Source organism: Chiloscyllium plagiosum, unplaced genomic scaffold (assembly GCF_037043375.1).
Source record: "Chiloscyllium plagiosum isolate Xiang-an unplaced genomic scaffold, Cpla_swu_hap1 HiC_scaffold_49, whole genome shotgun sequence".
NCBI classification, from domain to species: domain Eukaryota; kingdom Metazoa; phylum Chordata; class Chondrichthyes; order Orectolobiformes; family Hemiscylliidae; genus Chiloscyllium; species Chiloscyllium plagiosum.
In genome coordinates, this window is record NW_028270187.1 from 10565970 (window position 1) to 10581081 (window position 15112).

Here is a 15112-nt window from a genome sequence, read left to right on the forward strand (position 1 = left end):
AATCTGAATTTTACTGTATTCAATCTCAGTTTTCTTTTTATATTTTGTGCATGCAGTAGTCTTTGGCAGTTGCTGTTGGGCACTGCAATAATGTAACATCTAATACTAACATCTTCTGAAGTGATTAATTATTTGGTCAGTCAATTTATGACTGCCCATATCTGGAAGTAATTGTGGGCCTAAATTGTACTTTTTCCCTTTTACCATTAACTGGCTGAGTGAGAGTGAGGTTTCTGTTGTGCTGCCAATCTGTATCACTTTGAAGAGTGGTACTGGCCTATATAACACCAACATTGTCTGTATGTCTCTGTGATTCCAGTTCCACAAGTCATAACTTGATACACTTTATAAGGTGAGTTTAATGTCTTATCAATCAGTGTTTCATACATTAAACAAAATATGGAAATGCTTCTGCATTAGTCAGGCCCTCAACCAGAATGGGAGCGTGCATAAAGCCTGAGTGAGAATGAAAGAGACAGAGACAGACACAGATGTGTATGTACGTATGTGAATGAACATTTAGCATCTTCTCTAGAAGCATCCTCTGTCATTCAGGCTTGACCAAGAGGTTCATTTGAAATTTACATTGTTTGATTATTGTCTTTATACAGGACAACTTTTTATCAAAAGAATAATTTTGTTCTGCTCAGTTACTCCAACTTTGCTTCTATATCTGAACTCAATATCTACTTCATATATATATTATATTTGTTATAACAATGTAACAGCATGATCAATTTGTTCATATTGATGTAATTTAAAAATACCAAATCTATGTATGGATTTAATGCAGGTCATTAAATGTATATTTATTATAAGCATACAGTCTAAACTGCTTATAATCTTATGAATGATAATTGGCTTTGAATAATTGGAATTTGCCATCACTGAGGTGGTATGCACTGAGAAGAGGGCAAAATAATATAGATTTATATATCGTCAGTTGTGTTTAACTCTTGGATTGAATCTCAATGTGTGTCTGACTCAATCCACTCAGACAGAGGAAAGGACATTCTCCTCTCTTACAATGATAACATACCTGCTGGGTGTGAGAAGCAGCTGATCACACTTGGATTGGTCCATCAAATATTTGCCTGGAGAAAGACAAAAAGAAGAGAGCTCCTGTACATCACTAGCAGCCAAGTAGGAAGATGTCAAATGACCAAAGCAATATTCAGGTCATGATCATTATAGTTCTTTGTTTCTCCATCCCTTTGAGAAAGCGGTGGTGAGCCACCTTCTGGAACAGCTGTTGTCCATGTGCTGCCCACAATGCCATGAGCACAGAGTTCCAGGGTCTTGATCCAGTGACAGTGAGAGAAAGCGGTTTTATTTCCAAGTCAGCATGGTGAGTGCCTTAGAGGGGAACTTGTCCGATATCAAGGCGGTGTTCCCTGACATCAGCTGCCTTTATCCTTTTAGATGGAGGTAGTCGCGATTTGGAAGGTCCTCCTTTTACAAATTACAAAACTCAAATCTCTTTGTCAGCGGCACAGACAGACGTCTCTCCGGCCGACAGCGTGAAATCAGAATAGTGTGTTGCCTCCCTGGTGTCAGGATCAAGGATATCTTGGAGAGAGTGCAGGATAATCATAAAAGGGAGAGGGACCAGCCGGAGTATACATTGGAACTAACTACCTAGGAAGGGGAAAGGATGAGATTCCGAATAAGTAAGAGAGGCAAGAATTTAGAAGGGAGTTCCTCTCCGGTCGTAATATCTAGATTACTTCCGCTGCTCCACGCAAGTGAAGGTAGGAGTAGGATGATAGAGTAAGGTAAAGCCCAAATCAGGAGCTGGTGCAGGGGAGAAGGATTCATATTTTTGGATCATTCGAATCTCTTCTGGGGAAGACGTGACTTGTATAAAAAGGATGGATTGCAGCTGAATTGGAAGGGGTCTAATATACTGACAGGGACATTTCCTGGAGCTGCTGGGGAGGGATTAGACTAGTATGGATGGGGGTGGGAGATAATGAAGAAAGAGATCGATCTGAGGCTGGTATAGTTGGCAAGTCAAACAGTCAGGGCAGGCAGGAACAAAGCAGAGAATGGAGTAGGATTCATAAATTAAACTGCGTTTATTTGAATAAAAGAGGCCTAACAGGGAAGAACGATGATCTCAGGACATGGTTAGGAAAATGGAATTGGTCTTGGGATATCATAGCTATTACAGAGACATGGTTTGGGGATGGACACAACTGCAGCTTACTGTCCCAGGAATCAAACGATGGGGGGAGGCGGGCAGCAAGAGAAAATGGGGAGTGACGTGTTTGGTAAGAGATAAGCTTACAGATATACTTAGGGGGGTTTTTCCTGGGAATTATTTGGGTGGAACTGAGAAATAAGAAAGGGTTTGATCACCTTATTGGGATTGGACTGTAGACACCCCAACAGTCATCAGGAAATGAGAAGCAAATTTGTAAGGAGATCTTAGATCTGCAGGAATACTGGTGTGGTTATGGTGAGGGATTTTAACATTCCAAACATAGATTGGGACTGCCATTTTGTTAATGGTTTCAACAGAGAGGAATTCCTTAAGTGTGTACAAGAAAGTTTTCTGATTCTGTATGTGAATGTACCTTCCAGCCAAGGTGCAAAACTTGACCTACACTTGGGATATAATGATGTGGCAGTGGGGGAGCATTTTGGGGCCAGTGACCATAATGTAAAACTGTTATTGAAAAGGATAAACCAGATCTCAAAGTTAAATTTCTAATTTGGAGCAAGGTCAATTTTGAGAGTATTATGCAAGAACCTTCAAACGTTGACTGAGGGCAGATGTTCACAGGCAAAGGGATGGCTGGAAAATGGGAAGCCTTCAAAAATGTGAAAACAAGGGTCCAGAGACAGTATGTTCCTGTTAGAGTGAAAGGCATGACTGGTAAGTGTAGGAAATGCTGGATGAGAAAAGAAGTTGAGGTTTTGGTCCGAATGAGAAGGAAGCATATATTAGTTAAATACAGTAGAGGTTGACAGCAATAGGGAAAAACTTAAGATGGAAATCAGGAGGGCAAAAAAGGGACATAAGATACCTTTGGCAAATATTGTTAAGGAGAATTTAAACCGATTTTATAAATACATGAAGGACAAAAGGGCCCAACAAATATTAGCAGGGCAGCCTATGTGTGGAACAACAGGAAATGTGGAGATACTAAGCAAGTTCTTACTGAGGAGAAGGAAATGGAAGATGTAGAATGTGGGAAATAGATGGTGACATTTTGAAAAATGTTCATAATACAGAGGAGGTGCTGCTGGATGTTTTTAAACATAAAAGATGGATAAAGCATGAGCACCTGATCAGGTGTATCCTGGAACACGGTGATAAGCTAGGGAAGTGATTGTTGGGCCCCTACTGAGATACCTGTATCATCAATAGTCACAGTTGAGGTGCCCAAAGACTGGAGGTTGGCTAACGTGGTACCACTGTTTAAGAATGGTGGTAAGGCAAAGCCAGGGAACTATTGAACAGTGAGCGTAACATCAACAGTAGGCACACAGTTGAGGGGATTGTGAGAGACAGGATTTACATCTTTTTAAAAGGCCACTGGGAAGTCATGTATCACTAACTCAACTGATTTTTTTTAATTGGTAAGGAAGAGGACTGATGAGGGCAAAGTGGTGAATGTGATCTATATGGCCTTCAGTAAGGCGTTTGACAAGGTTCCCCATGCGAAATTGATTAGCAAGATTGGATCACATGGAATACAGGGAGAACTCGCCATTTGAATATAGAACTTGTTCGAAGGTAGAAGACAGAGGGTGGTGGTTGTGGGATGCTTTTCAGACTGGAGGCCTGTGACAAGTGATGTGCTACAAGAATCACTGCTGGGTCCACTGCTTTTCATCATTTATATAACTGATTTTAGTTAAAAACATGACAACACCAGGTTATAGTCCAACAGGTTTATTTGGAAGTACAAGCTTTCAGAGTGCTGCTCCTCCGCCAGGTGTCGATGCTCTGAATGCTTGTACTTCCAAATAAATCTGTTGGAGTATAACCTGGCGTTGTGTCATTTTTAACTTTGCACACCTCGGTTCAACTCCAGCCCCTCCCATTATTATGAATGATTTTGGATGTGAAGGTGCACCTATTGTTAATAAGTTTGCAGATTACACAAAAATTGGAGTTGTAGTGGCCTGCAAAGAAGACTACCTCAGAATACAGCAGGATCTTGATCAGATGGGCCACTAGACTCAGCAGTGGCATATTGAGTTCAATTTATATCAATATGAGGTGCAGCAATTTGGAAAGGCAAATCAGGGCAAGACTTACACACTTAATATTAAGGTCCTGTGGAGTGTTGCTGAACTAAGAGACGTTGGAATGCAGATTCATTGTTGCTTGAAGGTGGAGTTATAGTTAGATAGGATAGCAAAGAAGGCATTTGATATGTTTTCCTTTACTGGTCAGAGCTTTGAGTATGTAACTTAGGAGGACACGTTGTGGGTGTACAGAACATTGTTTATGCCACTTTTGGAATATTATGTGCAGTTTTAGTTTCTCTCCTATGGAAAGGATGTTGTGAAACTTGAGACAGCTATTCAAGATAGTTTTTGGTCCAAAGAAAAGGCCTAAAATTTGGGAAGATATATAGTGAAAGACATGAAGGCTGCAAACAGATCTAAATTCAGCCAATGGCAGGGAAAAGGGATTTGACTAACAAAGGGCAAATGAAGAAAACAGTAATGTTGCAGAAGCCATTAAAGGAAAAACAAACAGTTGAAGCACGAATAAATGTGTAAAGAGAGAAATAGGTTGGTAAAGAGGACCATATATCAATTACAACATAAAAAAAGGAGTTTAAAATGGGAAACAAAAACGTCTCAAAAATCTCTAACAGAATGTTGTTCTCTGTTCACAAATGTTCACACAGCTAACACAGTTGGGGAGTTTACTGAGAGGGAAAAACTGAGCCAAATCAGTATTATTTGGGAAATGATATTGGGACAATGGGTAGGATTGAAGGTTGGGCATTGATCATCTACGTCACAGAGTATTTAATGTAGTGGGTTGAGTAGTACTGGATGCAGTGGTGATTCCTGATGAAGGGCTTTTGTCTGAAACATCGATATACCTGCTTCTCGGATGCTGCCTGACCTGCTCCAGCACCACTCTGACTTAAACTCTGGTTTCCAGCATCTGCAGTCCTCACTTTTGCCTGGATGCAGTGGTGGTCATGTTCCAAGATTCTATAAGCTCTGCAATAATTTACACAGATGGGGGGGGGGCTAGCTAGTGTAAGTAATCCAATGGAAAAGGGAGGTAGGTATAAAATTGGGAACTATAGACCAGTCAGCCTACAGGGAAAAATCAAAATGAAAGCTTCAATTGCGAAGCATTTGACAAAACAGTATTCAGGATCCGATAGAGTCAGCCTGGACATGAAGGGCCTGTTCCAGTGCACACTGTTCTGTCCTCTAAGCCTGATAAACCGACTGGCCATCTTGAGGATGGAAACAGTAGAGCTGATGAGAATATAAAAGTTACTGAGGAGAAGAACTTCAACAAACTCCCTGGACACCGCAGCAAAGGCTGAAAGGAGGAGACATTCTATCCTTCCACACTTACATTTGGTGATATTTCTGGCGTATGACGGTGTGAATGTGAATACTGTGTCAGAGAGGCTGTCGGAAAAGGGCGGACGGTTAGTCGAACGTAACTGTCTTTGTGTGTCCGCGAATATTATATTTCTGGGTCTCTCTTGTGAAAATCAAAAACATTTTCAAGTCAACTTATTCCCCGGCTCTCCCACTAGACCCCGAAGGTAGAATCTAAGACAATATATTTGTTGATTTCAAGATTTCGATCTAAAAGTACCGACAATGTCACCGTTCAGCTGAAAGAGCTCGATCTGTGCAGCAGCAAAATGCGCTTAACTAAGAACGGAGCCGGTCTATTCGAGTGAAAACTTTTCAGTCGCAAACCTTCCCATGTCAGGGTGAGGAGCGATCGAGCCTGGCTCTCTGGAGATGCGGAATTTCAGAGGAATCGGAGAGTTTAGGCCGTTAGAGAAACACAGAGAGGCAGCTGGAACAGGGAGCTGACGGCAGGTTGTCCCTGCGCCGTCCGCTCGCTGCCTTGAAGTGGCTCAGTGCCGCCCCCAGCAGCTTCATTGCTGACCGAGTTCAGACTGTCCCAGAGAGAGATTCAGCGCAGAGTTCTCAACATGAGCGACAGTGCAGCCGCCGAAACGGCTCCTCCAGCCGCCGCTCCCACCAAAGCCAAGGCTCCCAAGAAGAAGGCGGCGGCTCCCAGGAAAAGAACACCCGGTCCCGGGTTGGGAGAGCTGATTCTGAAGGGTGTCGGGGATATCAAGGATCGCAGAGGGGCGTCTCTGTCCGCTATAAAGAAGGCGCTGGAGAGAAGCGGGATCGATGTGGGAAAGCGAAACGCACAGATCAAGATGAGTATCAGGAGGTGCCTGGCGAACGGCTCCCTTGTTCTGGTCAAGGGCCAGGGCGTCTCCGGCTCCTTCAAACTCCCTAAGAATCCAGTCAAGGCAAAAGCGGGAAAGAAGTCGGGAACATCAGCAGCCGCCAAGAAACCGGCCGTGAAGAAATCCCTGGCCAAGAAGGCGACAGCAAAGAAATCCCAGGCCAAGAAAGCGACAGCCAAGAAATCCCAGGCCAAGAGAGCGACAACCAAGAAGTCCCCAGCCAAGAAAGCGAGCGGCAAGAAGGCGGCACCGCCAAAGAAAGCGGTGAGCAAAGCAGCGACAAAGAAACGGACTCCCGTGAAGAAGGTGAAAAAGGCCAAGGGCCCTAAAGCCCCCAAACCCCTCAGCAAACCGGCTAAAAGCAAGGCCAAGCCCAAAGCGAAAGTGACCAAGACAGCAGCAAAAAAATGAACCCGTCAGTGTAATATGTAACCGTCTGAACCCAAAGGCTCTTATCAGAGCCACCCACATCTCTCAGGAAAGAGCTGAGCCCGGATCCAAAGTTCTCCGTCCGGCGCCGGGCGCAGACCTACCTTAGATATTATTTGATCTGAATAACTCAAATACACACACATGCCATGGTTCACGAGAGCTGAGACCTGTGAATGGGCAAGACCATAGGGAAGGTTTATTGATCTCCATCTGGATATTTCACTTCGCGACTTATAACTCTACCGAGTCACGAATGTGACATATTGTAGTATTTGTATTTCATTGACCCGTTCAGGAATGTTACTTTGTTCAGTTTTGATTCTGAGACCCTGCGGATGTTTTCATGGCGTGTTCCTTCCATCTGCCTGTTACAGACAGTTCAGGTAGTAATTCCACATTGTCTTCGGGCTAATTACAATCTGGGGATAATAAAAAATAACAGATAAAGTGAGATTCTGTCCTTTTATCGGTGTATACTGCATTAGCTTTTAAGATGATTAAATTGGCGGGGTTATTTAGATTGATTCACGGCCGATACAAGTTCCGTTGTTCAGTTTGTCTGAGCTGTTTTAAACCCTGCCTTTCCTCCTGCTTGTTACAGACAGATCAGGCAATGATCCCGCCTCGTGTCCGCGCTGACAGCTAACTAGGTTTTGAAGAAATACTACGAAGTATTAAATTTTATCTTAGTTGCAGACGGATGGTGTTTTGCGTTTGAATGTTTAATTTAATTTCAGTGTTTTGTGAGGGTGAATTCGGCGGGCATTTTCAAACTGACCAACTGTCATTTCACGTCAGCAAATCAGCCTCCAACAATTCTTTTCCTGCCTTTACTGTGCCTTCCGGAGCTGTTTCTCTGTGGGCTGAGGGACAGGGCTGTATCCAATCCCAGCTCTAGGGCGGGCTCTCCGTTCCCTTAAACAGGGAGCACCGCAGCAGCCTCAGCATTGACAGCAGTAGCCTGTGTTTGTGTGTAACTGCGAGTTGAGGAGAATGGCTCGGACCAAGCAGACAGCGCGCAAATCCACCGGAGGGAAAGCTCCCCGCAAGCAGCTGGCGACCAAAGCGGCCCGCAAGAGCGCTCCGGCCACGGGCGGAGTGAAGAAGCCTCATCGCTACAGGCCCGGCACGGTGGCTCTGCGGGAGATCCGCCGCTACCAGAAATCCACCGAGCTGCTGATCCGCAAACTGCCCTTCCAGCGCCTGGTGCGAGAGATCGCTCAGGACTTCAAGACCGACCTGCGCTTCCAGAGCTCGGCGGTGATGGCCCTGCAGGAGGCCAGCGAGGCTTACCTGGTGGGGCTGTTTGAGGACACCAACCTGTGTGCCATCCACGCCAAGCGGGTCACCATCATGCCCAAAGACATCCAGCTGGCCCGCCGGATCCGCGGGGAGCGCGCCTAAACGGAGCATAGTCGGCCCTACACATTCACCCCGAGACAGAGAGAGAAAAACACAACGGCTCTTTTCAGAGCCACTAAACCATCCAGAGAGAGCGGGAAATGATGGGTTGCATGAATATTGTAATTATAAATCTATGAAGTAAATGGGGATGGAGTGAAATATTGATCTGGAGTTAGTCAGCAACTATGAAGATTCAGCAGCCGAGGTCTTCGGTGATTGCAGAATTTGTTATAACATGATATTAGAGATTTGAAATTTTGCTACACAATTGGGAATTCCCCGAACAAAAGCCCTCTCTCCTCACTGTTTATCGTCGTGGTAAACATGGTTTGTGCTTGTGGAGAAGGCGCGGGAGAACATTTGGCGCCAAGAGATCAACCGCTTTTATTTTGAATGGAAAAGCCCGCCAACATGCCAGAGGAGAATGCGTGAATTCTTATTCGGTGATTTGTTTTTGCCATTACAAAAATACAGTCCAAACAATCATACCTTACTCCCTTTCTAATTTGCATCTGAAAAAAAAGACTCACCAGTGAGTCAATTTTTTGAGACAGTCTTTTTATTCCGAGAGCGAAAGCGAGCATATTAAACAGCAGTGAGTAATGCATAGCTGGGGAGTTATTCTCATTGAGCGGCAGTGAAAAGAATACATACTGCAATGTAATTTGTACATCATATATTAAGGTAGTGGAGTATTCCGGATTAAAGATCCTTGGCGTTCCCACCAGCTGTAACTATATGATCATTGTTAAAAATCACACAACACCAGTATATAGTCCAACAGGTTTAATTGGAAGCACTAGCTTTCGGAGCGACGCCCCTTCATCAGGTGGAGAGTAACTTGAGCAAATAGCAGCAAACAGAAAGAAGATTCACTAGTACTTAATATGTTCCCAAGAGGCAGAGAAGAGAGGGCACGTTCTCTTCTCTCGAAGCCAGCGCCAAATCATAATCAGCTTTCTTTCCAATTTGAAAAGCCCGCCGATTCACAAATAAAGAAGTATGTTTTGCATAAAAGAATGATGTATAAGAAAGGAAGACGTTGTTCAGAGGAGAATCCACCGATACCTGTTAATTAGGTTACAAATGTATACTTCAGACAATCTCTCTCGCTCATTCATTTACCAAACCGCATTTGTTTCTTTCTACACTCTTTTTTTTTATCTTTTCTGGACCTGACGAACTGGCAGAAACAAAAGCAAGCGCCACGAACTGCAATTAATCTCTTCATTTCACATTTGAAAAGCACCCCGGTATGTTAATTAAACATCTCATACTTTCTCTCACGGAATAAACCGCAGTCACGGAGAATATTAGTGGCTGCCAGAGAATTAAGCCAAATTGGCACGCAAGAGTAGAAAGAGGTTATTCGTGTATATCCTGTACCCACTGCCTGGGGACAGAGATCACGTTAAATGCCGCGGAGTCATTTTTCATGTGCCCGTGTTACTCTTTGTTAGTCGAACAGGTCGGGAACTGCAAGCCCCGGTGGTGGGTTGGGGGGCGGTGGCATGAGCTTTGAGTTTCACCCCCGGCAACCAAAAGTGCCCCAGCACCCGCCGGCAATCAAAAGCAACGTTTCCATCTGAGTTCTATTTTACTTTATTTTTCGTTTCCAAATCCCCGCACAAATATTGCCCGGATGCTGATTGTGGCAAATGAGGCTTTCTGCTGTTGGTGAGAGATATTCAAAATGAGCCGAAATAAAACTAGAAAGCCTTCAGAAGTGGCACAGTAAATGTGGAGCTTTTACTGATCTATGAACGTGTGCTGTAGGGAGTGCAACGTTAAAATATTCTCGAAAAACTGCGTTCGCTACTGATCCGCTCACTCGGAAGAACGTAATCTCATGTTTTATCAGTAAATCGGGGTGCTGTTGCAATGTGAAATAAAATATTGGTTCCGGAGTGCGGGGTTTCCCGCCTTTTCTGATTAATGTACAGACAATTTCATTCGAAATCAGAAATGGACAGATTCAAGTCGACTTGGGTATGAGTTAAAGGGAGATAATGTAAAGTGTATACGTCTATTGTAGAAGTAAATCAACTCGAGTATTTGTGCATTCCTCAGTACAAAACTATATATTGGCGGGCTTTTCAAATTGGAAAGAAGGCGGTTGATGATTTGGCGCCGGTACTTTCCGCCCTCCTCCCCGTGCCCTCTCCGGATTGGGGAATGAGGCAGATATCTGATTGGGAATTGAAACAACAGTAGGAGGGGCTGGACAATGGGACCAATCAGAAATGGCCGCCCCACCATTCCTCCCGAAGGTATAAGAGGCCGCAATGTGGGCGGAGTGCAGCATTCTCTGTGACAGTGCTTGTGAGTTTGTGACCATGTCCGGAAGAGGAAAGGGCGGTGGGAAAGCTCGCGCCAAGGCGAAGTCTCGGTCGTCCCGGGCTGGCCTGCAGTTCCCGGTGGGCCGTGTTCACAGGCTCCTGAGAAAGGGTAACTATGCTGAGCGTGTGGGTGCCGGAGCGCCGGTCTATCTGGCTGCGGTGCTGGAGTATCTGACGGCTGAGATCCTGGAGCTGGCCGGCAACGCGGCCCGGGACAACAAGAAGACCCGCATCATCCCCAGGCACCTGCAGCTGGCCGTGCGCAACGACGAGGAGCTCAACAAGCTGCTGGGAGGGGTGACCATCGCTCAGGGCGGGGTGTTGCCTAATATCCAGGCCGTGCTGCTGCCCAAGAAATCCGCCGCAGCGGGAGCCGCTAAAAAGTGAAGAGAGTATTCTTGAATCTGACAACCCAAAGGCTCTTTTAAGAGCCACTCACAGCATCTGTGAAACGAGTTCTCCCTTCCATCAGATTGAATTACCTTCCTGTGGTTAATTGTCTTTAATCGTCGTCCTATAAATGCATTACTCAGTCCCTGTACTCGCTCGCAGGCAGATTCACGTTACGTTGTGCTGTATTTAGGAAGAGCTGAATTGCCCCCGTGCCATAAGTTTATAATGAGTGGTCGCTGACCCTCTGTTTTATTCTCTGATGTGTTCGTGTATAAGATCCTTTGCCTGGTCATGAGAGGGAGCATAATAGAGGCCACAGTCATTTTCAGCTACTTCCAGTTTGTTGCTCTTTAATAGTCAACCAGTTCGGTAGTAACGCCCCCATGGAGTATGAGCCCGAGTTTGATCTCCGGCAAACAACAAGTGCCCCATCTTTGATTTCCACGGATAGATTCATTTTACGCTTTTTAAATTTCAGAATACCGATGGTGTTGTCTGATTGCAAAAGGCTCTGAATGAGGCGTTCTGCTGTCAAAGCTTTAAAAATGAAGAGCTCAAACCAAAACAGTTGCCTCACTGTAAGACTCAGTCAAGTAGCATAGATACAGACCCTTTGGTCCAACCAGTCCATACCCACAATAATCTCGAACTAGACTGGTTCTAATTGCCTGTTCTTGTCCCGTAGCCCTTTGAAACTTTTCTTATCTTGTCCCGTAGCCCTTTGAAACTTTTCTTATCATGTACTTATCCAAATGTCTTCTAAATATTGTGACTATCCATGTCCATCACCTGCTTTCGAAGTGAATTCCACACAAACCACATTATTTCACCGTAGTTACAGATGATACAAATATTTCTGAAACAGGCACCTTATTTTCCTGCTTAACTTCTTCGCACAATGTCCTGGGGTGTGCTAGATCAGATCTGAGATTTATCCAAATCTGTCTTCTAAGACCTCCAGCATGCCTCTTTGTAATGTGAACTGTTTTCAAAACATCAATATTTATTTCCCTAAGTTTACTAGCTTCCCAGTTTAAAAAAAAACTGATGTGAAATATTCATTTTGAGCTTGTCCCATCTTCTGAGATTCAACAGAACGGCAGGGGTGAACTGGATCTACTTATTACCAAATGGCCCATGTCTCCTCTCAGAATAGCTGACAAACAAAAAAAGACAATCTGCCTTAGAATTAAAACACAAGAATGGCTGAAAAGAAATAAATGAGATTAACAGTCTGTCCTAGCCTTAAAGTAAAGAAAATGATACCTTTGAACAAACCTACTCCAAAGCCAGTTGCCTTGAGTAGCAACCATCATAGATCAGAACATGTCCACAAGCCAAACATAGGAATGTTCTCAGCTTACTAATGAAAGAGTGACTATGCAACCCGAGGAATAAATACCAGATGCAAAAGATAACATACTGAATTCCCTAAATATCTACCAGATCAACAATTAGCTATTGCGTGGTAAGCAGTAGTTTCTTCATTAGATTGCAATATTAAGCAATAATTACTAGTTAGAGATTCTACAACATAAATATAGATTCATGTAACAAATGTTTATGCCTATGTGTGAAGGTTAGTAAGTTTTCAGAAGTCCCCTAATTCATCCTGGACAATGGCTATTCACAGCCATTAAACACAATGTACTATGGGTAGTTAGAAATAGCTGTCCCTAAACTTAACTAACCAGAACAGAAAGCGTCATTACAAATCTTTCAGCAACTAATTACAACTAAATGCCTTTGGCATTTTTATATACATAATTAGGACGATGGGAAATATAAGAGGAAAAACTGAATTTGATAAAGACAGCAAATGAGATACGATAAATAATGGAATTCAAACTATCTCTCCTTATAAAACCAGCCTGAGAGGCCTGAAGGAATCTAGCAATTAAGTTTGGAATGTGAATGACGAGGATGCATCGAAAAATCCCAAGGACTAGAGACTATAGTGTGTTAAACACCATGAGGTCATGGGAGGCTGAGACCTGCTAAAAAAATGCCCATCATTAATTATGTGTCTTATAGGATTGGGTTTATAAAGTAAGAGGGAGGGACCTAGTGATTATGGTGCATGTCATTGTTAACAGTGCATAAAATACTGTTTTTTTTATAATAAATTCAGGATGCATCATTGGTCTCTCTTCCAAGGCTGGCCTCTGGGGAAGGTCCTTTGGCCCTCTCCCTGCTTTAACTGGGTTTTGCATGAATAAACGTCAACTTGCCTGCCTCCTGAGCTTACATTCTCTTTTCAGGGGAAAAGGCTCCCACAACAACAACAACAACAACTACCTCTTGGATCTTTAATGTATCCTACTCTCTCTTTCTAGTCACTAATTTGCTTTGAATGAACTTGTAGAATCCCTTTGAATTATGTTTAACCGTATCTGCCAAGGCTATCTCATAACACCACCCCCTTGTCCTTCCTGATCTCCCTCTTAAGAATGCCCCTACATTTTTCATGCTGAACAGAGATTCATTTGAACTCAGTTGTCCATATCTAAGATATGCTTTACTTGAAGTCTCAAATAAAACATCAATTTTGCTGCTCCTCCAATGCTGCCTGACCTGTGCCTTTCCAGCTTCACTTCTTATCAACTCTGACTTCCAGCTTCTGCTGTCCTTTTTAAAAACCTTACATTTATCCACATTATATTACATCTGACTTGCATTTGCCCATTTACTACACCTCATCACAATCACATCTCACCACTCAAAGCAGTTTTATGTCATCTGTCAATCTGAAGATATTACATTTATTTCCCTCATCTAAATCATGGTGAATATATAGTGAAGAGTTGGATTCCAACACTAAGATTTTCCATGTCCCCAAGGCACTGCTTGTCATTGTGAAAATGATCCACTTATTCCCTTTGTGTTTTCTTTTAACCAACCAGTTTTTTTAAAAATCCATCTCGATACCATGCTCTTTCGTTATTCTCAGGTGTGAACTTGCCAAAATCTTCTGAATGACCTCCACCTGTTCTTCCAGCAGAGAACATAGAACATTATAACACAGAAACAGACCGTTAAAATCCATGCTGACTCGGTTTGATTCTGATTTTTTTTAACCCCAGACACACTGCATTCTTTTTTCCCTGCAGGTTGAGTGGCCTATAATTCCCAGTTTATCTCTACCTTCCTTTTCAAATAGTTTTTCTGTTTCTGTTTCCTCTCTACACATTTTATAAATACTTTAACAGTTGTTTCTTTTTCACAACAATTGCAAGCTTACTCTTGTCATCATTTTCTCTTTCTTCCTCAATGTGCTCATCTCCTCGTTTGCTGAAATCTAAACTGTTCCACCCTTTAGGTCTGTCTATTTATTTTCTTCGCAATTAGAACACGTGTTCTTGGAATCAAATACAATCTTACAGAACCCTAACGTTCCGTAAAGTTTACAAAAGTAATACTGAAGTTTTGTGAAATCTAAAACGAATACCGTCCAAACTCAGGGCAACTTCTATCTCAAAAGTTGAATGCAGCTGATGTAGGGGTACATCAGCTTGATCGAGGATAGGTTTCTCTCTAAGCCAAACACCATGATAACTTGGAAATGCAACATATCCCCTTTCATTCACTGTCACTGGATCAAGACCCTGGAACTCTGTTCATGGTATTGTGGGTAGCACATGGACAACAGCTCCAGAAGGTGGCTCACCACTGCGTCCTCTAAGGGAAGGATAATAAATGCTAGGCTCAGCCAGCGACAGACATGTTCCAGGAGTGAATCAGTAAAAATAGCTGGGGTGTCTCATCGTGGCATACAACATATCACAAGGTTTCTGTCTGCAGCATACCTGACACTAAAATTTGTCATCCACTATAAACTAAAACGAGTCCCAGTGATCCTATTGCACATCTCCCTGATCCAGGTTTGATTTCTTCGGGCCTCCTGACGCAGAAATAGGGAATGATACTATGACGCAAGACTCTGCAAACAGTTACATACTGTCTTCGTAAAAAAGTTCCACTTATTCTATCTATCTGTCTGTGTGCTACTTTCAACCAGGTGTTAGTATTTGTGGATGAGGGTAAACAGGATTAATTACCACACCTAACATAAGATGAGATCTGATATTATTGAATGGGCTGAGTGGC

The 15112-nt window shown here is 43.3% G+C and overlaps 3 protein-coding genes across 7 annotated transcripts; all 3 read left to right on the plus strand.

The window, feature by feature from the left end:
* The first annotated feature begins 6130 nt into the window (after nt 1-6130).
* Nucleotides 6131-6848, plus strand: LOC148135517 (histone H1-like). Of its 5 annotated transcripts, none has more exons than XM_087984791.1 (2): nt 6131-6669; nt 6715-6848. In XM_087984791.1, exons 1-2 carry the CDS (start codon nt 6168-6170, stop codon nt 6846-6848), a joined length of 636 nt encoding a protein of 211 aa, XP_087840917.1. In that variant the 5' UTR covers nt 6131-6167. The 5 variants fall into 5 exon arrangements, with proteins under 5 accessions (XP_087840917.1, XP_087840918.1, XP_087840920.1 ...); XM_087984792.1 differs by having other exon boundaries at nt 6131-6635; nt 6681-6848; XM_087984794.1 differs by having other exon boundaries at nt 6131-6566; nt 6627-6848.
* A 1014-nt stretch (nt 6849-7862) lies between these two features.
* On the plus strand, nt 7863-8313 carry LOC148135518 (histone H3). Its single transcript, XM_087984800.1, has one exon. The coding sequence runs from the start codon at nt 7863-7865 to the stop codon at nt 8271-8273; it is 411 nt and encodes a 136-aa protein (XP_087840926.1). The 3' UTR covers nt 8274-8313.
* A 2230-nt stretch (nt 8314-10543) lies between these two features.
* On the plus strand, nt 10544-10999 carry LOC148135519 (histone H2A-like). Its single transcript, XM_087984797.1, has one exon. It carries the CDS (start codon nt 10559-10561, stop codon nt 10997-10999), a length of 441 nt encoding a protein of 146 aa, XP_087840923.1. The 5' UTR covers nt 10544-10558.
* Nucleotides 11000-15112: the final 4113 nt, after the last annotated feature.